This window comes from Erithacus rubecula (genome assembly GCF_903797595.1).
Source record: "Erithacus rubecula genome assembly, chromosome: 3".
Taxonomy (NCBI): domain Eukaryota; kingdom Metazoa; phylum Chordata; class Aves; order Passeriformes; family Muscicapidae; genus Erithacus; species Erithacus rubecula.
The window spans coordinates 68530356-68554898 of NC_136689.1; the positions used below are offsets into that span (position 1 = coordinate 68530356).

General features: G+C 38.4%; 1 protein-coding gene across 4 annotated transcripts in view; it reads left to right on the forward strand.

Moving 5' to 3' along the window:
- Positions 1-24543, forward strand: part of PIGN (phosphatidylinositol glycan anchor biosynthesis class N) — a 95734-nt gene that overhangs the window by 10856 nt on the left and 60335 nt on the right. For 3 of the 4 annotated variants that reach the window (XM_079301637.1, XM_079301638.1, XM_079301639.1), the window contains exons 2-8: positions 1439-1699; positions 6177-6298; positions 7403-7501; positions 11876-11982; positions 17547-17671; positions 18829-18959; positions 21789-21905. In XM_079301637.1, coding sequence (XP_079157763.1) covers positions 1473-1699; positions 6177-6298; positions 7403-7501; positions 11876-11982; positions 17547-17671; positions 18829-18959; positions 21789-21905 — 928 coding nt within the window. In that variant the 5' untranslated portion in view covers positions 1439-1472. Of the gene's footprint in view, positions 1-1438; positions 1700-6176; positions 6299-7402; positions 7502-11875; positions 11983-17546; positions 17672-18828; positions 18960-21788; positions 21906-24543 lie in introns of those variants that run through there. The other variant, XM_079301640.1, reaches the window with a different exon arrangement.

Here is a 24543-nt window from a genome sequence, read left to right on the forward strand (position 1 = left end):
ATGTGGCTACTACATGCCTCTCTGAAATATTGTATTTTGTTATCTCAATTTTTTATGTAGTTTTCTCTCCAAATATCTCAAATGAGAAATTGCTATAGTAATGTTTCAGACTAGAGTTAGAGTTGTTGCATCCATATTTCAGTAAGAAAAATGGGTGGAATTGGAAGTTATGTTTAAGTTGCATGCAGATCTGAATTTTCTTCAGGTTAGTAATACTATGTATTGTCTTTCAATTTTTTTTTTCCCTGGCTCTTTAAGTTTTTTTATTTTAAAAAAACATCTTTCTGAGTTTTGATCGGAATTAAGGTTACGTGGTAGTGAAGCCTTTTATACTTATTTGGTAGGAGTAGATTTACCACATTTGCCTGTGTCCTTCAGCTACTGGAATTGTGAAAGTAACACGGTAAACTTAATATATATATTGTCATTTAGAAGCACTACCTTGATTCTTAAACAAACTGTTTCTTTTAGAGAGAGGTGTGTATTTACATAGATAGTCTGAACCTTCCAGATTGTTAAGACATCTGTTTCTTAATTGGTGAATAGAGGTGATATTTGGCTAAGGTGGATAATTAGCTAATATTTAAATAACTAAGTATCTTGGACAGCACTAATAGTCCTTTGTCAGAACTGAGCCTCATTCAGGCTCAGGTCACACACTTACTTCAGCCAATATTCATATTTACCTCCAGGAGGCATCACACCAACTCCACAGCATGCTTGGCAAACACAGGCAGTTTACAGTGTACCTGTTATTAAGCATATTTGTATATCTAACCTGACATCAGAGGATGACAGGGAAGGAAAAAAATAATCAAAAAGGGAATGTAACAATTCCTGAAACATAATTCTTTAGCTATTGTGCTTTTGCCACTTGTTTTAGAAGAGGAATAGCATTCCATGCTCAGCACAGCATCTTTGTTTTTTTAAAAGAAAGTTTGAATTTCTAGGCAGAATATAATAAGGTCAGATTTTATGGCAAATTTGGAGGGAAAAAATTGTTTTGATGGATTTTTATTATAGGATAGTTTTCTCTTAGTTGTCTGGCTTGCATATGCCTGAACAGACTTCAACTCTGTTGTGCAACCAGCCAGTAGAGGGTAGTATGTTCACAGAGACATTGCATTGTCTGAATCTTCTGTCACAGATGTAGTTCACAAAACAAACTGGCTTGATTCAGTGGTCTTTTGAAGCCATCTAATAAACCCCTAAACACCAGAGATGAGTTGCTGAGACATAGTGGTTATATGAAAGTCTGAATTAGTCATGCAGTGACTCTGACCAGGACTTATGGGAAAAAAAAGCATGTTGAAAACAGGAACTGATTATGGATTCTAGGGATGTCTGTGATTATTGCTCCCATTCCATAACAAATGAAATGAGTATTGATTCAGATGAGTCTCATCTGCCTAACTCTGTTTTTCTCGCTCCCTCTCAGTGTTGTACTGTGCCTGTGCCAGCCGGCCGCTGCCATGGATATACCAGTCTTCATCCTTGCGGGGCTCCTTGTGCACTGTGTGTTCCTGGTCTCCATTTTCGACATCTACTTCAGCTCTCCCCTGGTGCATGGCATGACTCCTCAGCAGACCCCGCTGCCGCCTCCGGCCAGGCGCCTGGCGCTCTTTGTTGCGGACGGTCTGCGGGCGGACTCTCTGTACGCGCTGGACAGCGGCGGCGCGCCCCGGGCACCCTACCTGCGGTAAGGGCAGGACTGCTGAGCCGACAGGTCCTGCTTCTGCCTGCTGCTCTACACCGGGTTGGGAGGAGAACAGCAACAGTTGTGGTGGCTTGAGTATTGTCTTCCTTCTGCCTTGGAAGTAATGAGTTAGCAGAGTTACGCTGTGCAGAAATGTGTGAGTTTGGGTTGGTGTCCCTGGTCAGGAAAGCTGTTAAAACTAGGACAGTGTAAATTGGGTCCATATTGTTCCCTGAACTCTACAGATAGCCAGTAACTGAGAGGGGAGTGAACTTTCTCCATTCACATCAGCATGGTGTCAATTCTGAAGCCTGGCAGTCGGTAATTTAAACTGCTTCCTGGATGCTCAGTTTAAGAGTAGTAGTACATTAACGTGCTTGTCTTCTAATTCTAAGCTGGTGACTAAACTTCTAAAGGAGTGATTAAAAAAGATGTCCTGAATGGATCTAACAGTAGGCTGCCACTTCCTCTTCATTCCACCCTTCCTGCATTCATGACCCTGCTACTTCCCTTGTGCTGTCTACAATGTGTGTCTAATTGCTTAAAGGAATTATTTAGTTTAAGGCTGTGAAAAAGTAATCCTGCTGAAAAAGTGTTAAAACTCATATCCTTGTATGCTTAGAACTAATTTACATTAACTTTCCCTCTCTCCATATATCAAGATAATTATTTAAGCATAAACCAATTAATTTCCTAGACTGAAAAAAAGGCTGTATTAAACAAGACTACTTTTCTGTGATGATAGAATTGACATGGCTTGACTATCAGAGCAAACTCAAATAATCAGTCATCTGAAGCTCTTAGGGCTTTTGCAGTCAACTGCTGCAAAAGTAGCACAGAAATGTGAGGAGTCCTTGCTACAGTGCTTGCCAGCGTGTATGGGCTTACTTGTACCTGCTTCTGTTGCTGGTACTGTTTTTATAAGGTGCTGTCTGCCACTGGCAAGTGTTTCCCACATCAGTGTGAGTTTGTTATGTCCTTTCTGGCAGTGGACTTCACACTTTACTCCAGAGCAGTTTATTTTCTTAGCAGTGAAACTTGTTGGTCTTTCGCCACACCAACCAACACCATCAAGGTGTGAATGCTGTAATGGCCCCATCACGAGGAGCAGGGGTGAGTAGTGGCCAGGAGAAAGTTATAATCCATATATTTTAGACTAAGTGATTTGAGTTTTTAGGTTTCAGTTACTCAGCATTATCATGCCTATCTAGAGAAAAGTTAAACCATGCATTAGCTTGTCTGCTGCTGGAAAATTGATACTTTTGCTTTCTCTGCTTTATCTTGTTTGTGGAGTCAGGAGCTTTCTATTTCAAAATCTGTAGAAGTAAAGCATTGTCACTGGTGCTGCAAGTACATGGGTAGATGTAGAGGAAGAACTGCCTTGTAATAAGCAAAGATGCTGGTAGGTGGCTGAGTGCAAGAAATTGTCAGTGGATGTGTAGAGTGCCATCTGTATTTCTCTCCTCTCTCATTCTGCATAAAAGCACATATATGTGTGAGCATGTATACGTGACAGATGATGAAAACAAAAAAACATGCAGCATGCTGTGCCTTGTGAAATGTGGAGGATCAGACAGCCCAGAGCATGTTTTCAGATCTATTACACGAGCTGCCACAATTTTCAAGCAACAGGTTCAGTGTTTTGTCCCTGAACTTTTGAGCTACATAACTTCTATAAATTAACTATATGAACAGGTTGACAAGATCATGTGTTAGTTTCTGAAAGTGTTTCCTTTTTTATTCTGCCAAGTTACTGCTGTCTGAACATTCCTTTTTCAATAATTCCTTTTTCAATAATACAGTAATTCAATAATATGTATTTAATATAAAGATTACTTTTTTACATATTCATTCCTAAGTTACAAGTGTTCAGTCCCTTAACCACTTTATAGTGTAGAGAGCTAGGCTGAAAGGATAGTGCTGGAGGGAATCCTCCCCGATGACTTGCAGCTGTGCTGATTACCAAGGAGTGGGAACACCTGTGTCTGGCCCATCATTTTGGGGATATAAAGGAGTGGGGTAGCTGCTCATAGTTACAGGCACTTGCAGATGGAGCTTGGGACCCAGAATCTGCTGGAGTAAGAGCAGGAGGCTGCTGGCTGTGCTGTGAGGAGGTAAAGGACAGGTAAGGTGAGAAGATGTTGTGTGAGGGACAGACAGGGTTAGCCGGCCATGCAGAATGAAGGAAGGAGTCAGAGCTGTATAGAACTGCCTGTATGCCAAGGAATCAGTGCTCTGTGAAGCTGCCAATAAGAGAAGGAGTTAGTTATCAGAGAGGGGTCTATGAAGGAAGGAATCAGAGTTACAAGAGAGGAAGCTCTGTAAAAGAAGGCATGTGGAGTTTGTGAATAAAGAACTGGTGGGAATGTCAGTTAAAAGGCTGCTGGTGATACCAACCCTATCTGTCTCAACAGTGACATTACAGTAGTGGGCAATATAATAGCCAGGTTATTAGTCTTATCCAGGTGGAGTAGCTTGCAAACTGCTGCATTGTTAATGAGGAAAGATTGTCTTTAAATGAGCAAGAGCCATTCTTGTAGCAATGTGCTATTAAAAGAAGCAAAGTTTTAGTGGGTATGTGGAATTAAAAATAAGTATCCATTAGGCTTGAAACACCTTGTTGGATAATGCATGTATGCCAAGTACCTAGTCTTCCACAATATTCTTGAAAAATCTGTTTTTTCAGTAGTGTTCTCATAGCTGTGGGGGCCAGTAAGTGATCTGAATTACTGCAATGGTGATTTCAGGGAAGAGGTTTTCTTCCTTGCCTGTCATGTTTCAGCCATATTACTGTATCATATTAATACTTACCATTGTTATTATGAGTAGTTCATGTTTCTACTGCGATTAATTTTTTTCAGTGATTCTTTTGAGTAAAAGGCATTGAATTAATTTAAAGTATCTAAAAGAATTTTGAGAAGATAAATGACAAATTTATATGTCCTTTTTTTCTGCCTGGTATGTGTTATTGTTGACTTCAGATCCTGAAGTCATCCTATTGTTGACAAACAAAGGTAAAGAATTACTTTCCAATTCAATAGAAATCAAATTTCAATTAAATCAATTTTCTACCTGTTTTTCTAATGAAGTCTGAGGAGAGCTGCAAGTGTTTTATTTTTGTTTTAAATCTTTCATGAATTTTAGTGCAATACATCCTAATCAGGCTGTAGTGAGAAAAATAAGAAACCACTTTGACTAATACATGAATCCTTTTTTCTAATCACTTTTTTTCAGCACAACTTGCGTTATCTCCTAGCTGAGAGTAGGAATAAGGTATTAGAGTGCTATGTCTCTAGATACTTTTATATTCCTCACTGTAGTATTTGGGCTATTTCAAGTAGTTCTGTGAGGTTTCAAGTAAATCTGAGGATGTGAGGTCTAAGCTGAGTTTAAAAAAACATGGTGAATGCTGCAAGCTTAGAGTAGAACCTAAAATTTTAGGGTTTTTAAAGGCATGAACTTAGCATTTATTTGGACTAAAACACTTAATAGCTTATATCATGAACAAAATTTTAATTTCCTGGTAACTTGACTGTTAAAAACTACTTTGTGTTTGTTGAGAAGATTCTGCTGTTTTTTCCTAAAAATCAGTATAAGTTATGTCCTGTTGCATTTTGTTTTCCTACTTCCCTTGCTCTGACAATGAGCAGTGAATCTTTCTGTTCTTCCAGAAGATGGAGACAAGAAAACAGCATATGGTAACACTCAACTCTTGCTTCCTGACAGGCTCCAGCTGTTCAGATCTTCACCAGATGAGAATAGTTTGAGGCTGTTTCTTATGCTTGGGCTTTGTCCTCTGCTTTCTTTGCTGTTTATCTGTTGTAACTATTTACTGTATATGCATAAACCCTAGACACTTGATGTGTTGCTGTGTATGTGGTGAGAATGTATTCTTCACTTCAGTGTAATTGCAAAAGATACAAGGTTTACTTGAATTTTCTTCTTCTTGCCAAGATTATCTGCACCTTAGGTTTATGTGAGGTTGAAATTCTCTTGGTGGTTTTTCCAAGATTCAGCATGGATAAAGGCAGACATGGTCACAAGAGCTAATTATAATTGAGTGTATTTAAAGAGTAAGATAAGATTGAACTAGACACTTTCAGGCTAAATGGAAAGAACAAAAGAGTAACACCAGGGAGAAATAATCCATTGAGGGGAAAAAAAGCTAGAGAGGAAAGCAGCAGAAAAAATAGTACATTAAATTAAAGTGTATTAGAACACCAGCTGAAGTCATCTGTTTGCAGTGCTGATGGGCCACAATAGTAATGTTCTCTGTGTGGTGCTGTAATATAGGACTACTTGCAGGTTAATGTTCTGCTTGTTTTACTGCACAGCATGTGGTAAGAGAAATTTGTTTTAGTCTAGGTTTGGGGCTTTTTTTTGCATTTTCTGCCTCAAATCTACCTGTCACTCTTTTTATCTGCAATTTGTTGTACTTTGACAAGTTATGAATGTTAACTGCCTTGAATCCTTTTCTCAGGAGTATTCTAGAGAATAATGGCAGCTGGGGAATCTCTCACACCAGGGTCCCAACAGAATCCAGGCCAGGGCACGTTGCACTTATTGCTGGATTTTATGAAGATGTCAGTGCAGTTGCTAAAGGTAGGCTGATCCTAAAGCTTTGAATGTTGTCCTCCAAAGTACAGTTGTTTCAGTGATGTGGTAGGTTTCTGGATGATTATTGATAAATGCTATTGTAGTTTGTGTGCCAAGATGATATGAAAAATAGTAATTTTGGATGGATTTCCCACTCCAAATATTGACAGCTAGGAAAATAGCTTACATAAATTAATATTTTTCATATGGTTCTATTTAGCAGCCTGCACCTAAAAGCAGAACTACCTTAAGGCCTCACCTCTTCATGTGGCAGAATCTTCAATTATCATTTGGGATGCACTAGGATATGGCTAAGTAAATGTTGCAGACAACAAATGAACTGCAGTGTCTCAGCTGAACCATTGCTAGCTTGAGTTGGATAATCAGGAGCAAAATAAAGTAAAAGCCTCAGGCCCATGTTTTGTCCAGAGCTGTTACTGAGTGTTTGGGGCTTACTTATCTGAACAACCCTTTGCATTACTGACTTGGTCTTTTGTGTGCTACTCTGCCTTCTCCCAGGCCTGAACACTAGTCATGTGTCCTGATTTTTGGACAAGGGAGGTGAGAGGAGTTACTTGGTCTTGTCTGTGTTCCTAATAAAAATGTTCTTCCTTCTGCCAATCACTAAAAATGCAGGATTGGCAGGGATATCTAGTTAAGAGCATTGCCATATTTCTGTCAAGTGCCTTTTCATGCAAACAGGAAATCTTGAAGATTTTATTGTAAGGAACTGCAACATGACTTCTGGAAATAGATAAGTGAGTAATCTTATTGCATGAACTGCTGAAAACTGGGTTCAGGCAATAGGAGGTGGAGAATTCAGGGAAATGTTAGCTGTTTATAAGGTAAACCTGTTTGAAGGTAAAGCTGTTTGAAACCCTGCATAATGAGATTGGCCTAGGTTTTCAGCTCACTTCTTAATAAAAGGGGAAGTAATTATAATAGATGTTTAAATTGAATTAAAATCAAGATGCATAAATTGGAATTCATTGTGAAATAATATAAGGGAAACTTATTAAAAAAACCCCTAACATTTTGCATGGAGTAGCAATTTTAGCAGTCAATGAGATCTGACAATGCCATTTAAATGCAGGTGTGTTTGTTTAACAGGATGGAAGGAGAATCCAGTGGAATTTGACTCTGTTTTCAATGAAAGCAAATATACCTGGAGCTGGGGAAGCCCAGATATTTTGCCAATGTTTGCAAAAGGTAAGACTTAATTTTATTTTTCTTTAGCACATAGTTATCAGGTAGTAATATATAGCCACTTAGCATTTTCTGAGTTAGAGAAAAAGGTGAAAAAAGTATATTCAGTTTGTGTATTTCTGAATACTTGATTTCTAGTTTGTCAAATGAAGGTGGGGTGGAGGAAAAGGAGCAAGCTTTTGATGAAGATATCACTGTTTATTACTCATTCATTTAAATAGGCTAGTTCTGTCAGTATACTAAAGGAACACACCTTTAGTTATAAGGACATAGGTTTTTTTCCTTTGAGGTTTAAAATGCTTGTTTTGCAAGCCTGCAGCTGTGATTTTTTTTCAAGCCTGCAGCTCCCAGTGAGCTGGGAGATAGAACTGCAGCTATGCTTATTCAGTGTCAGAGCTGAAGAAGTAGCTTATTATGGGTTATGTTGCTTCTACTCAGAACATTAATATAGAAAGGGAGGAACTGTATGCAAGCAAGAACTTCCTGGTACTATTCCTGGAGCTGAGCTCTTTTGCCTGTGGAGTGCAGTGTTTTAAAGTCTTGTCAGCCCAGTACAGTTGGTGTTTGAGCATGCAGAGATTGCTGAGCAACACTCCAAACGTTTAAATGTTCTCAAAGTTTAATATTGTTGTTTTCTTGGAAGAATGAGTGGATATACACCCTTTCACATAATCTCAGAATAAACAGACTCAAGTGAAAAGGGGGCAAGCTAAGGGCATGTGCTGCTGTTCTGTTCTGGGTATTGATATTGACAAATGAGAAAAATGGGATAGGCAGGGTAGGAAGGGAATGTAATATTGGTTTAGAGAAAATATACATCATATTTCTCAAGATGATTCTTGAACTTTTTCTGAACTCGTCTCTTCCCCCTCACATCCTGGCATTCCCCCCCACACCCCTCTCTTCTGCTCTTTGCTTAAGCCTCGTGAATTTATGATGAGCTGTAAAAATATCTCCTGGTAATTTCCCATGACCTCAGATTACAGCTTGTGTTTGGAAATAATGTGATGGTGGCTGGGGAGAGGGGAAAGGTAGTTGCCCTTGCACAGATTATTTGTGTTTTTGGGGATATGTTCTTGGGAAAATATTTGGGGAATTCAACTCTTTCCCAGAGCCTTGTCCTTCTATTAGTTTTGTTTGAGTAAGATGATAAGCAGAGGACTTGTGAGCAGCTTTGATGCTATCTGAAGAGATGGATAATACTCTCTTCTGAGTGGTAGCAACAATGCAGTTGCCTTTTGCAGGGGGGAGGAAAATCTCCCAAAGTTGGCAAAGTTTAAGTGTAGTCATATATCTGAGAAGTAGATGATGTGTCAGAAGATGAATCACAATTCCTCATGGTAGATTAATTTATTTTAGAAGATGATAGTTCCCTTTCTTTCAAAGAGGCCAAGTGTTAGAATATGGAAGGGAAAGGAATTAAATGTTTGTTCTTTATCTTCACTTTTACAGCAAAGCAAAGGAGGAGATTCCTTAATTTCTCTCTATGTGCCCCTTTCTTTTCAACTTGCAAATTAGTGAGGTCACAGGACTCTTGTTGTGTATATTTTATCAAGCCAATATGTTCCAAATTTTGCTGTTTCACCACTTGCATTGGATGATGCATAAAGACTATATGACACCTGCTACTTTTTGGGAAGGATGGAAAAATCCTTTGTTTAGTCTCATTTTCTATTTTTTCTAGGTACTTTTCTTTTAATAAAATATATATTTCAAGAAAATGGTTGAGAATTCTATAACAAAGAAAAAAATGTTCGCAGATGTTTTTAAAATATCAGAATAGACACATGAAATCTAAATTTGGCAGTTTTAATGATTTTGTGGTTAGTATTTCAGTATGAGAAAATGTCTGAAGTATCTTGAGCAGGATTAAAAGGCATTTGTTTCTAATAGTTAAACTCGCTTAAGATGAATAAATTCACTGGGCTGATTTTAACCTTATTTTCTATGATGTTTTTAGATGATACCCTTGAAATGACCTCAAATTAAAATGGTTTGAAAGTGCCCATTTTGTTTCCAGAGTGCTCCTTGAAATTTGGATTTTTTTCTTCTAGATTTGCCAGGATTTGAGGCTTGACCTGAAAAATCCAGACCTATACTATTCTCTCAGTGGTCTGGGTTGGAGTATATTGCAGAGTATTAAATATCATTCTGAAAAAGCAGCTGAGACTGTTGCTTCTCTGAGGGGAAGTAGGTATGGATTTGTTGCACCCAGGTTGCCCTTGGTTTCGTAGATTCCCCTTCTCTTTTTTTTAAGCTTCCACAAAGGCTACTGTTTTAATTTGTTTATGAAGAAGAGTATCATCAAGATCATGGGAAAAACTGGGACAAACTAATGTCAAGATTGTTTAACCATAAGGAACTAAAACAGAAAATGTAGAGGTCTGTCTGTCCAGAACAATGCAGGATTTCACATATCTCTCACACGGCTGTGTTTGATGACAGCTCTCTGATGGCCACACTCTGTCCTCAGTGTCTGACTGTCTTTGTGCATTCATTCTTTTTTGCCCTCTTTTGTGCCTGCAAAATTTGCTGGCAAATTCTCTTGCTTGTCTGACCCACGACAGACTTGTCAGAGACACAACCTACCCCACTAGCAGAGTGAGATATTCACTTTCTGTGGGATATAGATCTTATTGTAGGAGTGTGGTAACTTCATCCCTGATCCTAATATTTGAATATTGATGCTGAGTGGGAGATATAGTGGCAGAGAAGAGAGCAAAAGCAATAGGTGGTATCTTGTAATATTCAGTTATTTCCCATAGTGTAATGGCATCATCAGACCCAGCAGAGCTCTGTACTTCTAAAAGATGTTTTCATCCCTGGCATTCTTCTACTTCTCTATTCCATCTTTGCTTCCTCATTCCCGGACTTAAAGTATTGGCATACTGTTACCTCCCCCCTCAAACAATAGAGCTAAATTAATGTTTTGCAACTTTTTGCAGAAATGGGTAAGTGGTAGATGTGTTCCTTTGTTTGCAAACTCTGTGCTGTCATTTGGCTTCTTTGGTGTAGGACTTCTCAGGTTTGCTGTGACACTGTGAAAAAACACTACAGCATTCTATCCTCTTAGACTATCAGTCATACTGGCAGTGATGGACAGAACTTATTTCTTCTTTTGAACTCATTTATCCACCAGTTGGAACTCCTGCATTCACTTCTAATGCCTGACAGTATTTTCTTCCTTTTCTTTTAAACTGAGAGCTGCAGTGAATGTTCTGTGTTATAAGTAGTAGTAACATCTCCAGGGGCACAGGGGAGAGCTGCACCAGAAAATCTGTGCCAGCTTTCATCTTCCTGGCCTGAAATACCTGCATCCCTCTGTGTGGGTTTCCACATAATCTTAGCTAAGCAGCTGCCTTATCCTGGGATGTTAGTTCATTCACAAGCCTGGAAGCTTACACAACTGCATTATATAATTGTGGCATCCAGCAGATCGTATTCTTTCTGGCCATCAGCTGATTGAAGAACATTTTCCCCTCTGGGAGTTGACATAGTCACATATAAATGGCACCCCTGAGCTGTAACAGCTCTGCCATTGACTGAATTATTTAATTAAACTTTACCTAGCTTCAAATCTTTTCAGGACTTCTGAAGTTTAATTTCTTGCCAGTCTTTGTCTTCCCCCTGCTCCCTCCCTTCTTTGCTCCCTTGACAGTGAATAGAGAGAATGGAGTCGCCTTGTCCAGATGATGTTTGCACATCAGTGGCCCTTGTGTTGTACTTTGTGACTGAACATAGTCCAGTAGTTCTTGCTTTTCTGTTTTGGGTGCTTGTTTGAAAGATGCACACTTTGAATATTGTCTCCCTGAAGTTGTCTACTGGGCTTTAGTAGCCGGAATTGAAATGCAGTAACCCTCCTAATGCCTTTGTTGTATGTGATATATGATGTTTTCCTGTGGAACAGACCTAATGGATAAGATATTGTCTTGAATGATTCAGTTGAACTACCAGAAGATGAGCATATTTTTCTTAAACATCCTGCCCCCAAAACTTGTGTTCAGATGAGACTAGGAATATGTATCTTTCTTCGTTAGAAGTTTCTCAGTGAAATTCTTTGTTTCAAAACCAAATTCTGTTTAATTTGCTTAAAGTGGGGTTTGTTTTTCTCCTGTCTGCTTTTCCATATTTTATTTCCTTGCCTGAGCATACTGGATAACATTATTCCTCATTCCTCTGAGGTGCTGCTAAGCTAATTAGGTAAAATTTTATCCAGGCTTCCAAAAAAGGATTAATTATGGGAAAGTTTAAAATAAGAATTTTGTTGACTTTTCAGGATCATCATTCTTGATAGGTTTCTTCTCCTATGCATGTAAGTATTTTTGACTATGAGAAAAGCAAAAAACTTTGTATCTTGCCATCTATATTGTTTTTCAGGTGCTACTGGAGATCATGTTTATACATTTTGCTATGCAGCAGAAAGTGAAGACTTTGGAGCAGAAGATGCAGCCAAGCTTGACATATGGGTTTTTGATCATGTTAAGGTAAACAGAAAAATCTTTTATGCTACCTGTTTATAAAAAGCACAGTTTCATGTTAACTTTACCATGGAACATGTTAACATTTAATCATAGAACTAGAAAGTAAGAGTTTTGAAAGATCTATCACTTGGGGTGGTAAGTAAAAATTTCTGGAATCAACTTTCATGGCAAGTATAATATATGCTTAAAGGAAGTATTTGTCATTCAATGCTAATGAAAAAACTAACACTAATAAAAGTACCCTGTAAATACATTCTTGACTTTGTTTTGTTTGTCCATAATGTGAAACCCATCTTGAAGTACTATAGACCATTTAAGATCTTGAATGCAATTAATTAAGGATTTTACAACAGGTATTGCAGCATGGTAGAAATGGTAAGTCTTTGTTATGAAAGCACAACAAACTATATTCTGGACATTTTTTGTCAAGCTTGTACTCTTACTGTAATTGTTCAGTGTGTCTTTTCCTGGTAGATGTAGCTGGCTTCTAATTTTCTGCTGTGGTTCACACTATGCTGTGACTGCCAGAGCAGTCACAGTTTGAGGGACAAGATGTGAGACAGGAGCAGCTTAAGCCCTGGAGCTGTAGAATTTGTTGATGTGATGCTCTGCTCAGCTGACTTGAACCAGTGCTGGTTCATGACTGTTTTCTGTGACACTCACACATTAACACACATGTTAATAGTCCAGGGCACATGATTTCTGATTGTTCATTGATTCCTGTATTTGTTATTCTATTTTACCTCGCTTGTTCTGGATTAAAAAATGCTGGTAGAGGGCATTGGTGTATAAATATCTATAGTACTGAAGCAATTAAGTGAGATACTTTCTGGATCTCATAACAATGCTGATGGAGTTTCGGACTTAAAACTTTATTTCATGAGATCTCTGCACTGTATGCATTAGTATAACATAAATCAAATGAAAAAAACAAATCAATAAACCAAGTCATTATCTATTTAGGAAGTGAAAGATGGTTCTGCTTTAAACAGTGATATAGGGTGGAAAAGTTCATTATAGTTTGCTAATTTTCAAAGGAAATTATTTTCTGAGTTTGCAGGTGAAAATATGTTTTTTTTTTCTAAGTGCCATTATCTCCCTGAATGTGCACTTGTGTCATGTTGTATGTTGTAATGTATATGAATAATACAAATCAAAGTAGACTGTCAGTTATACTTGAATAGCTGTTGTCATAAAGTTGCACCCTGCTGTCATTTGGAGTTGTACAAGTATGTGAGGGTGGTACTACCTTTCTTTTGCTTCAGAACACCTAATGGCATTTATCCTTTCAAGCTATAATGATATGTTTATTATATATGTCATTACTTTTTCCTTGGAGCCAGCACTATTATTTTTAAGACTTATTTTGCCCATCTAAATTCCATACTGTGAATGGATAGAACTTGATTGACTGGCATAAGGCACACATTCCATTAATCATCTCTTCAACACTCATCAACAATTGCTTCAGGAGTGTGAAACTTGAGACTTAATGAAACCAAGGTCACTCTGCTGTTATAGCTCAAACAACTTTCAGCTGTGCTAGTGAGATTATATGGAAGTAGGAATGACAGTATGCTGGAATCTAAATTCTGCTTTGCCTAGGTTTTTTTTTCCCCTCCTTTGTGTTTTATCTCAAGTATTTAACAATATATTACTTAACTCATATATTGGCCAACATAGTCCCTGGATTCCTGCCTCTTTGGGAAGCAAAAAGCACCAAATGTACTTCCTCTGTACTTTGTAGTCCACAGGTCCCAAGCATTGTGAGGGCCACTTGTGCCTTCCTGTGCTCCAAAAAACACTGGGGATAAAATGAAGAATGGCTGACTCATGTTTGGGCTGCTAGTGCTGGCACTCTGAAATTGCTTGTTCTCTTTAAAAATGCTAACGAACAGTAACTTACCATCAGGAGATGGTAAACTCTAACTACTTTTTATTTGTATCTGTGCTTAAGTCATGAGTAGAAGACAATGTGTGACACTTGGTAGTTCTTGTCATGGACAATCATGATGCAAGGTGGTCGTAACCCTTTTTTGGGATAGAAAATGCACCACTAACTAGACTGTGTGGGTTTTTTATCTGTAGCAGTGTGAAAATTCAACAATATTAATGTGTAGTAATAACTTGGGTTAGAGTTTGGTTTGGAGTTCCAGATGGGCATGGAGTTGATGAACTATGGTTTTTGTTATGGGTTTTGGGTTGTTTGGAGGTTCTTTTGGTGTGTTTGAGGTTTTTTTTAAGAAGTCACAGCAAAATAACGAAGGGATGGAGTTGAGTCACTGTGATGTGGCTCAATGATTCTCAGTTAAATAACCTTTACCTAAATCAGTTTGAGTTGTGCTAAGAAACTAAGGAGTAAAATGCTGGGAGTCTAGAGTAACTGGTGGGAAAAAATGGTCTTGTGGATGCATTTATTATTTTTGAAAATGTTTAGTGGAAAATAGTTTTGGACAATTCTTTTTTTTTTTTTTTTTTGGTAGGATAAAAAGTTTAAAATTCCTGGAACTCAGTCTTGAAGATGAGTTCCAGTAATAGCCTAACCACAATTTATTATGCTCAAAGGGTAGGATATGCTCAAGATATTCAATTAATGTCTTCTCACTGAAAGGGACATGCAGATACAGATGGCCAAAAATTGTGGGTTTTTTTTCTGTATTCTTTTCTCATTTTGAACACAGTATTCCATTCTTCTTTTGTCCCCCTTCTGTGGGAGCAAGGCCACCCAGGCCTTCAGACTGCCCTTCTGTGCAGGGTGTTGGATGGGGTCCAGAACTGAATTATGTTTAACTTTGAAGCTCTGCAGACAGTTCTGTGACCGGATGCTGATTTGTGCCAGTGGGTTTCAATGCAGATAGCTCTGCTCTGATTAGCAGTACAATGGTTTTATGATTTATTTCAAATGTGTTAGTGTCTTGTGCATGATCATGCTCAATGGATCTAAACCTGTTGTGTGTATTTGTCCTGCCCTGTACTTCTGTTTCACATCTGAAAACTGGTATGACTATTTAAACTCTCCCAGCAGCACAAATCAGTGTGCATGGCTTTAAGCAGCAAATTAAATTAAGCTGTCCTAGATTAAGGAACTTGGTGAAAGTAAGAAGTTTGTTTGGTCTCTCTAGTACATGCAGTCAGCAACAGTTTATCAGCTCTGCTAAAGAATCATGCTTCCATGGAAGACACTGTTTGAGGGAACACAAGATCCTCAATTACTTAGATGCTTAACATTTTGAAGTCCATGTTTTGTTCAGACATCTGTAAATCATTTGTTAGACTTTATAAGTAGTCTTGATTTCTTCTTTGCTTTCTCCCATCTGAGGAGGGAGATGATTAGATCAAGACTTTGCATAGTTATAACTAGTACTAGTTACTACTAGTTGTGGTAGTTTAATTAGTTTTTGGATTGCAATGAAGTTCACAGCTTGTTGTAGATGTTTGAATGGTTACAACTGATATACAGCTTGATGAGATGAGCACAAAGTTCCCCAGTGTGTTATTTTGTTGTTAGTTGACAGAAAAGCAAACAAAAGTTACCAGAGCCATTTAAAAAGAAGGTTGAAAGGAAGCTGTAGTTGTCTGGAGTCCAGCTCTCTTCATGAAGGAGGTTCAGTTAGAGCAACATGCTCAGGCCTTGCCCAGTCAAGTTTTGAGCATCTCCAAGGACAAGCCTTTTCAGCAGTTGTTCCAGTATCTGACTATAGTTATGGTTTACCAAATAATTTTTAAAAGTCTTTGTCTTACTGCAATTTTCCACATTCAAATTGTGAGTTCCCCCTTGTCTCATCTCTCAGGCTTCCTGATCAGTCTGGCTTAATCAGAGGATTGACGTTCCTTCACCCTCAGTGTAGATGGTTGTATGTAGCAGTGGGACTTCTCCTCAGCTTTTTCAACCCTTTTTTCGAGTTTAATGGGATAAAGATTGCTGTTTATGCTGCAAAAAGTTGTCACATCTTAGGTTGCACTCACCTTCCTTTTGTCTTGTTTGTAATGGGCCAGAATTTGGGCAAACTCTTCTGGCTGGTGCTGCTCTGGATTACGAGGTAGCTGGGACTGGGATAGTGGGTGTATCATGGGGACTTGTCTGGTGGGAAAGGAAAGCTCAGGCCTTGCCTTCCTCTGAATGGTTTCTTTTGCTTAATTATTCTGTGGTAGAAAAACATGTGCCTTCTCATATTGCTCTACATTTTAGGATTTAATTTTGGGGTTTTTCCTGTTTGTCTGTTTTGATATGCTTTGTTTTGATTTCCTTTTATTTAATTGAAATTAAGGAGACAGTTTTATTGTATCCTGCAAATTACTGGTGTGCTCTGGAAAGCTTCTTCAGTCTGTGATCAAATATGTGCAGGTGGATGGATCTCTGTGGGAAATCAAAATCTCCTTAAAAACAATTATATTGCTATTTAATGTAATCGGATTTTGTTCTTGTATCTTTATTTAAAATATCTCTGGACTTTGGTCATGATTTTGTTTGGACAAGAGCTGAAGCTGAGAGCATGCAAATATTAGTCCATGCAGCTTGTGTGTACTCAGGGAGTTAGAAAAGTGGAATTGCATACTGCTCTGGTTTCTTGGCATAGCTCTCTGTGATAACCTTGCTGCCACTTTGGTCTTCCTCTGGATACAGTGGCTTTTGTTTATACAAGGTATGAACTTTAGATTTTAAGAGCTCCATCACTATCACAGCTGTGTGTTGTACTACCCTGTCCTTTGGTGGCAGAAATGCTTCCCTGCCTCTACCAGCTTTTTCCCTGGACTTCTACATGAAGTTCAAAGACACTCTCACTTTTATTAGTGTACTGAAAAGTTCTCTAGCTGCTTTTTGGACTAAGGCCCTACCCAACTTTGTTTCCTTGGGCAATGCTGTTACTAAAGTGCTGATGCTGGAATAGCTGTCTGCCTGCATTTTGCATTGCTGTAACGTGGCTGGTCTAACACAGAATAGCTGTGTCAAGACTCATTCATTCCAAGGGGAAAATCCTCCCCTGGCATCTGCCTCAGCGATGCTTAAGTAGGACATGGGCAAGGCAGATCTATGTTCTGTAGTTCATGTGTTTCCAAAGCATGTCATGTTTTGTTCTGTTTTTATTTAGTTTCTGCAAACAAGTTGTAGCTTGGTGTTTCAGTCCTGCAGAACCTGCAAGAATACTTGAGAACTTTGCTTCCAATTTAAGTTCAGTAAATCAATAGCAATGTAGAGCCATAAGTAGCACCCAGGAGTGGTGCATCAATTTGTTTATACAGGAGGCAAAGAAGGGATGATATATTTTTGCCTATGGAAAGTCAAAAAACTCTTCTACAAAACCAAAAACAATCCAACAAAAAAAGCCCCCCTGAACAATTAAAGAGCACTTCAACATAAATGTTGTCTTAGATTTGAGAATTGGACAGACTGTAGTGATAGTAGCTGTCCTTCAAGCTGTAAATTGAGAAGTCATTATTTTTCCACTTTTTCAACTCTAGTAACTACAAGTATTTTGACATGGGAACAGTAGTGTTTTAGTTTTACTAAGATGTTTATCTTCTTCTATTTTATTTGGATTAATGTATTAATGGCTTATTCCATACAGAGCTTCTTTAATTCTTCCAGAAGCAATCAAACATTGTTCTCTGCACTGAATGAAGAGAAGGTGGTTCTGTTCCTGCATTTGCTAGGCATAGACACCAATGGACATGCTCATCGGCCAAACTCAAGGTAATTGACATGTTACACATCTTTCTTATTAGTTTTAAATGCAAATATTAACTTTTTTAGGGGGGTCATATGTCACCATGATCACTTACATTCTGACCTTTTGAGGTTATTTTAAGGTCCCATTTGTAGATATGACTGTTTTTTGCTCTATACAGTATGTCAGGTTATACTCCTGTGTTCCTGTCTGATTTCTAGCAATTGTCTTTGTTACAGCCAACACATAATCTAGAACATGTGTAGGAAATGCAGTTTTAAACATAAAATGGATACAGATTTCAGCTGCCCCACTGCTCAAGTGGTATTGTTGAGTTTATAGACAACAATAAGCTCAGCAATAATGGCTGCAGATTTGGCATTATGTTTTGGCTTTCCTTATTACACCTGAACAAACAGAAGAGCTTAGATTAGCAGTTCTTAGCACCAATTCATCTTGAAGTGTTATTTAAGAAGTTTTAATTTCTTCACATCCTGCTTCACAGGATTTTACATCTTTCCCTTGATCTCTGCATACTTTTAAAATTCTCTGATTTCCTACATCATTCTGAAGTTCATACTTGCTGTATGTTTAATGCTAATTTATTATTATTTTTCAGAAGAAAGAATTTTAAGTTTGACTTTAGCAACATATTGGAAACAAATTGTCTGAAAAAGTTAATCATAGTCACTTTTTAAAAAAATATACGCTTTTTTGTATAGCCACTATTCCAGAAAGTTAGGGTCTGTCCTGATCTATGAATCTTCTCAAAAGACTGACTGCCTGGTGAGATCTTTCTTTGCTGTTTCATTACCAGCTTAATGTAATTTTTGCAGCTTACCATTTAAGTTGTTGGAGTTTTCCAGAATTCCTTAGTTTTGCTTTTCTACTTAACTTGCCTGGCAGCTGTGAGTAGTAAAATTATAGTCTTAAGTCAAGGACAGGTGAGATTTGAAATACAAATCCATTTGAAACTGTTGTATCAGTAATCTTCAAACTGTGCTGCAACAATTTAATATCTTACTAAGACTCAGAGGAGGAGAGATTTTACATCTAGGAAGCCTTTTGTTAGCTTGGTGTTCATTTGAGGTTAAAGCTGTGTGTACTCAAAGGGCACGGCTTTATGCTTTGCTCCAAGTGTGAGACCCACCTTGAATGCAACATCTTTTTCCTGTTTTTCAAGGGAATACCAGGAGAATATTAAACAAGTTGATGAAGGTGTGAAAGAAATTGCTTCATTGATTGACAATTTTTATGGAAATGATGGAAAGACTGCATTTATTCTAACTTCTGATCATGGAATGACAGATTGGGGTGAGTCTTTTTAAATATTGAGTCAGCTGAGTTTATGGGTACCTGGTACATGATTAGAGAGCTCTGTCCCATGTGGAGCTTTGGAACCCCTGGTTTGATTTGGTATCCTAGGTGTTGTTTGTGTATGAAAATCCATGCAATTTGCTGTGACAGCATTCCATGTCAAGACAGAAAAAAGACATTAAGTTCAAGCTTAGCTTCCTTGGTAACTGATAATAGGGATAGAAAGATGGCTGCAGAAAACCACCTCAAGCAGGAGAAGATGGTGTTATTTGCCTTCCAGCAGCATATTTGATTTTGTTCCAGGCCCTCTGGGAGATGCAGTTCTCACTTCAGTGCTCTAACATGCCTGGAAAAGGTGGGAAATCTGTCCAGGAGCTGGTGGAAAAACTGAAAACAGGGAGAGGTTTTGTGAGGGGTGCAGAATCTTTTTGCTTATTTTGGCCTTTTAAGCACAGCAGAAGGGATGGGACTGCTGTGTGATCTTTCTAGAGGAGACAGTGATGATGAAAGGTGAGGGAGCTGAGAGTAGATAGAGGAGATTGAGGCAAGGACAAACCTGCTGATACCCACAGAGGAGACTTGTCAAGAGTATGGCCATAATGGCTAAATGCTTTGAGAGAAGTTTACAGTGGTAAGCTCATTTAGACCTTTTACCCCAGTTCTCTCTTATCTCAAGAATCTTGAGAACACTCCTGTCCTTGTGTGCAGTTAGTGAAAGTGATAAGTCTCTCTTCTTGCAAAAGAAGAGAGTTTGCATCTACTAATTATGATACAATTGAACCAAGGCTGCTTCAGGCATGGTCATGGTAAAACAACAGTCAGCATTGTACTCTGTGTGTGAAATCCTCAAGTTTTTCAGTTGAAGGAATGCAAATTTTTTTCTGTCAGAGATATTTGTATATTTATGCAATCAGTCTAATTACCATTTGTTCCTTTGCAAAATAGTCCATTTTGATTATTATTTACTGTTGAGCTGACTGCCACTTCCAATACAATTTGTATGCTGTTGGGAATATGCACCAGTTTTAAAACAAATTAAACACTGGAAGGACAGGGGGACCTAATAGGGAAAAGAATATGATCTGAATTACATGTGATCAAGACATTGTTGCTGGCAAAAGCCAGTGAAGTCTCTTGGTTTCTCAGTCTGATTCCATGATTGTGCTTTAAATTGATATCAGATAGGATTGCTGACCACCCATGCAGGGTATTCCATACCCACCCTCACCTCTTGTTCCTGCTACCAGCCTGGCACAGGTACCTGTGTGGTGTGCTGGACTGTGGAAGAGACAAATAAACAATAGCACCCTTTTTTGCCCTTTGCCCAGAAAAAGTCTATTTGGAGAGTGCTGGGTGTGGAACCTGGAACTGACCCAGCTGAAAAGAATTCTTTTTCTTCCTCTCTTGTTATTCAGATCAGGCTGAAACCTGGTTCTTTATAACAGAGAGGGAGTGGGTACAGCTGCCTTTCTGAGCTGTATCTGTCTTAAAGTATTCATAGAGGCAGAATCTCAGTGAAATGCTGAGGGAGCTGCTGGCTTGGCTAAAATGTAAACTCACCAAAATATCACTTTGCTTCTATCACAGTAATAAGAGTATAACTGATATAAGAAATAATCCTGGGTCCTTGGAAGGTACAGAAAGTGCTGTGTCCAAGCTCTTTTCCCAAGTTATTCAAAGAAGAGCAGTTGTTGCTGTTTTTTGAGCCCAGAGAGTGCCCACCAAGGCACATCAGAAATCTAATTCCCAGACCAGTATGTTCTTAAGCTTTGGGCTGTTTAAGCAAAATTGGCACTTCAGCTGTGCCACAGTGATTGTTTTAAGGACAGAATTGGGTGTGAAATTCAGAATAGCCTTGAGGCTGCACAACAGTGTTCTTTCTCTATCCTTTGTATTTATTAAAATCTATATTTATAGACAGGGAATAGCATGTGTCTATGCAAATATAAGGAAAATCTATAGTCTTATAGACCATGCAATGACCCACATAGGGTTTCTGTAACAAAATTCTTCCCTTTGAGGCTGGCTTATCTCACTGCTCTGGTGCCTCACCCACGGAGTTCAATGACCAGTGTTGCTTTCAAGCTTGTGTGGCTCTGGCTTTAGTATAGCTGCTGCTGAGATGTCATAGTTTTCAACCTTCCTGCTTTTGGTGGCTGATATGTTAATATTGAGGGAATCAATTTCCCCAGGGAAGATGTTTTATCAATTTTTGAGTGTGCTACTAGACTTTAAAACCTTAAAAATTAACTTCTATCACTGTTGGAAGGATGAGAGTTGCAATGCATATTGCTTCCTGGTTTTGAAGTGGAAGTCTTATTCTTATTCAGAAGTCAGTTCTATGTGATTTTTTTTTTTTTTTTCGCATGTGCCTAATATTACTGAAATTTACTGAAAGCATTCCTGGTCTTACTGAGATGCTCAGAATAAGGGCATGTATGTGTCTGGAGCTGCTAACTCCACTATATGTTGAGGCTTTAAAAATACCATGGCTTTAGTTTCTGCATGTTAAATTTGAGGGGGGTTGGATTTAATATAAAAGGTTCTATCTGTATAGGCTTGACTTAACTGATACTGATTTCCCATCTTGAAGCTTGAATTTGGCTTTTATTATTAGTGACATGAAAATAAGTTATGAAGCTGGAATAGGTGGTCTGTAACAGGCTTTTAGTATGTGTATAACAAGAGCTTAGTACCTGTGTGCCTGTTTTTATTGCATGTAGATTTTGGTTTTACAGCACATGTCTTAAAGTTTCTTTTTTTTTTTGTTTTTTTTTTTTTGTTTTGTTTTGTTTTTTTGGTTTTTTTTTTTTTGGTGTGTCTTAGGATCCCATGGAGCTGGTCATCCCTCAGAAACTTTAACACCACTGATTGTTTGGGGCGCTGGGATAAATTATCCACAGAAAGTTACATCCCAGTTCTTTGAAGACAATTTTTTGAAAGGTAGGCAAAACACAGAACTCAAGTGCAAGATTCTGGTGAAAACAGATGTTTTTAACCATTACACCTGTTGATCTTCACAACTCTGTTCCATTTCAGCAAGTATGATTTGCTTTGTGGGGTGTGTAAAGAAAAGGTGGCAGGGTATGCCCAAGGAAGCTGCTGCAAAATTGGGTAGATAACATTAATCAGTTTTCTTTTCTAATCATACAATTGAAAACTTTGTTGACAGGAAGCTATTTACGCTCCTAAAACTTAGTTTGAAAGGATACTTAATTTTTAGGAAGTTGAATGCTATTTGTACAGAAACATGGTAAGTTGACAAGTTCAAAGACTATTCAAATACCTTTCTAATTTCACAGCACAACTCTGTGGACTTTCCAGGGGCTGACTTGTCTCATTTGCATTCTTGTAGCTGTTGTGCAAATGTAAACAGCTTTTATCAATGAAAAACTGTGATTCTTTACTGCTAATTTTCTTTTTAAAATTTAAGAGTAAACTGTTTTAAAAAGAATGAATTTTTATTATTTCACATACCTAATGAAATAAACACTGTCTTACTGAAATATCAGTGGGGTTAGAGAATTTTGAACACAGGATTAAATTGTTCAAGCTGTTCTGTTGCTCTTTCATGTGCCCATTCTTGTAGCCTGCTCAAGATGCCTTGGGTTTTGGGCTGTTGCTCACAATCAATCAGGTAATGACTTCCTATTTTATTGGATTGTTTGTCAAGGTACATTAGAGAAAACAGGCAAAAATTACTTCATCCCTGAAGTTTTAACTCCACCCTGCTCTCAGGAAGGTGTTTGGTAATAGATTAGGTCATTTTAAAAATAATGAATAATTTTTCAGTCTTTGCACCTACTGTTGCTATAAAACTGTGACATTTGTGATAAAATTGGAAGTGAGTTGTAGGAAAAAATGGAAAGCAGAATGAAACAACTAATTTTGGTGTCTGCGATGGCTGATCTGCTGGACTTTGAAGGACATCTCGTGTCTAAGGGTTAATCCGCAATAGCTGAATTTGACATCTGTCAGTTTCATTGATTCTCAACAGCTTTAGTACAAACCTCAGCATTTGACTTCAAGTCATGATGAAAATTGTGTGAGAGATTTCAGAAAAGATAAGCATTGAGCTGACTCCCAATAAAAGGGTAAGATATATGGGCCTCTTCTGTTGGTAATGTGTATTTACTTAAAGGACAAATTTGTCTGCACTCTGCTGTGCCTACTTCATATTTTCCTTCTGATGGTTGAAAAACCCAGCAAACCAAATAACCACACAAAAAAACCAAGCACACCAAAGCAAACGTCACAACTGGTCAGTTCAGTTTTTACTAGCTTTGTATCTGTCAAGCACTTCATTGCTTTGTTTACACACTGACATTACAAATTCTTAATTGCCAAGGATGATCTTTATTGGAGATTTGAGATGCTTTGAGTATCTTCAGAGTCTGAATTTCTATTTGACTAATAACTATCTTCTTAAGAAGTACATCAGAGCTTCTAGTAGGTTACACAGCTTAGAAGTAAAGAGAAAATTGTTGAAATGGAGCTTGGCACTTGCACAGGTCAATACAGTTCAGTTACTCCATTGTTATAATCCCAGATATTTTTGCAATGTTAAGATATTAAAAAAAAATATTTGCAAGAGTTGTCTTTTAAATATTCTTTCAGTTTGTCTTTCCTGCTCCATACAGCTGCAGCTGTGACTGTGTGCAGTGTAGGAGAGTGTTTGCTGTGTCACTGATGTATGCAGGTGTCAGGCTTACACTTCTAGTTCATTCAAGTTCTTTCATCTACTGACAATCCTTTCTAGTGTCTCTGAATTAAGTGTTTATGGAAATATTGACAGAATGTTTCTGATGCTGACAAGCTTCTTATGCTGTCTTCAGCACAAGCAGGCTGTATACAGCTCAGTGAATTGTCTTTCTTCTTATTGTTGCCATGGAGGGTTCATACCCCCAAAGGTGGTGCCAACAGGCAGGACTTAGCCCATCCAGTTTGTCACAGAGATGAATGTGCCCCTTGGATGACCAGAAGGGCACAGAGTCTGCTCTGGGTTGACAGTCTTCTCATCAGTTTCATCACCTGTGCTCTGCCTTCCCTCAAGCCTGGTCATGCAGTCCTCTTGGACAGATTTGTTTCGGCAGCCTTGAATCCTGTGGGTGACATGTGGTACTACCCACTTGCTCACTGGTTTGAGCCTTCTTCAGAAAGAAAGAACACAGAACTGCTCTCTAGCTCCTCATGGGCTGATGGTTGGCCCTGGGGCCCAAGCCCAGAGGAGTTTGTGAATGAATGCACAGCATCCTGCAGCAGTAGGATGTGGGGTGCTTGATGACATTATACACAAGCCTGGTTTGTGGGGGGCTCAGTCTGCTTTGCCACAGCTCAGTGTACCCTTGATTAGTTGGGTTTCTATGAGGTTTTATGTAAGATTTTCTTTGGTTCATGTAGTCTCATCCTCAGCCTTGTTTCTTGAACTGGCACTTCTCTGCTGTTTTGCTGGACTGTTTACATCTGACAGCCTAGCAGGCTGCAGTAAAAGCAGACCAGGATAAAGGCAAAAAAACCTCTAAAGTGGGTGGAAAACTGCTGAGCAGTGTTCAGGGAAACCTAGACAGTGAGCTGGAATCAT